A 1,630-nucleotide genomic window follows, 5' to 3' on the forward strand; every position below is an offset into this window, starting at 1 on the left:
ATGGCCATAGCAGTCTACAGGAATGGAAGCCTCTCAGCAGTGTCCTTGCAGGGGTTCGTGCTGGTGGGATTTGGGGGGGGTGCAGAGACCCAGGCCCTGCTCTTTGCTGTGTTCCTTGTCCTGTACGTGGTCACCATCCTGGGAAACCTCACCATGATCGTGGTCATCACCCTGGATGCCCGCCTGCACTCCCCCATGTACTTCTTCCTCAAGAACCTGTCCTTTGTCGACCTCTGTTACTCCTCTGCCATTGCCCCTAATGCCCTGGCCAACTTCCTCTCCACCTCCAAAGTCATCAGCTTTGAGGCTTGTGCCACTCAGCTCTTCTTCTTCTCCTTGTTGGCTACCACTGAGGCTTTCCTCTTAGCTGTGATGGCCTATGACCGTTTCATGGCCATCTGCAGTCCTCTGAGGTACCCTGTGACCATGTGCCCTACAACCTGTACCCGTCTGGTGCTGGGCACCTACTGTGGTGGCTGCCTGAACTCCATTGTGCAGACCAGCCTCACGTTCCAGCTGCCCTTCTGCAGCTCCAACCGTATTGACCACTTCTACTGTGACGTTCCCCCACTGCTCCAGCTGGCCTGCGCCAGCACGGCTCTCAATGAGCTCTTTCTCTTCGGCCTCTGTGGGTTCATCATTGTGAGCACCACCTTAGCTGTCCTGGTTTCCTATGGCTACATCACTGTGACCATTCTCAGGATGCACTCGGGATCTGGGAGGCACAAGGTCTTCTCCACCTGTGGCTCTCATATGATGGCTGTGTCCTTGTTTTATGGAACTGTGTTTGTCATGTATGCCCAGCCTGGAGCAGTGGCATCCATGGCACAGGGCAAGGTGATATCTGTCTTCTACACCCTGGTCATCCCCATGCTCAACCCCCTCATCTACAGTCTGAGGAACAAGGATGTGAAGGACGCCCTGAGGAGGCTGGGACAGAGACACAGCCTTGTGAAGAAAGGAGGCAAGTAGGGATCAAGTCAGCATGACGGAAAGAAAACATCCTTGGATGATAATCGATGTCTTTATTTTGCCTTTTTCCCCCTTTTCATTCTGTTTTTCTTTCTTTTCTGCTTTACTGAATTCTACCTTTATTCCTTTCCTCCATTGTTTAGTCCATGTAACCATCTACCACATATTTAATGAATGAAAATTATTATTCAGATACTTATAAAATGTGAGTAAGGCATTTTGCTTGCCACAATAAAGCAAATGGTTCATAGCTGGGAATAATCATGAATGCCTTTCAATTTTGCTTTGACAGAAGGCAGAGTATTAAGACAGGAGTCCTTGAGGCAAGGGTGGAAACCACTGTCAACATCTCCCAGTGAAACTACAAGGCAGCAGATTCCCTCTGGCCCCTTCACTTTCATTCATCTCTGAACCTAATGTTAGTGAGCAGGAACATGAGCATCAAGGCTGTGGCCCTTAGAAGCCGTGTGCTGACCCAGCTTTACATTGATCTGGTATAATGATTAGCTAAGGATAGCTCTACAGACTTCCTTCTGGGTTTACATATTACTACTTCCTTCCCCACTTCCTCTGCTAATGAAGCTGTGCACCTTGTAGGACATCACATGTTAGAATCATGAGGAGCCCATACCGTATCTGGCTCCCAACATATCCGCTC

At 49.4% G+C, this 1,630-nt stretch overlaps 1 protein-coding gene across 1 annotated transcript; it reads left to right on the plus strand.

Annotated features, from left to right (window-relative positions):
* Positions 1 to 972, plus strand: Olfr1411 (olfactory receptor 1411). The gene has a single exon (NM_146490.1). It carries the CDS (start codon positions 1 to 3, stop codon positions 970 to 972), a length of 972 nt encoding a protein of 323 aa, NP_666701.1.
* The last annotated feature ends 658 nt before the right edge of the window (positions 973 to 1,630 follow it).

The sequence above is a fragment of the Mus musculus genome, chromosome 1 (genome assembly GCF_000001635.26).
Source record: "Mus musculus strain C57BL/6J chromosome 1, GRCm38.p6 C57BL/6J".
Classification (NCBI taxonomy): domain Eukaryota; kingdom Metazoa; phylum Chordata; class Mammalia; order Rodentia; family Muridae; genus Mus; species Mus musculus.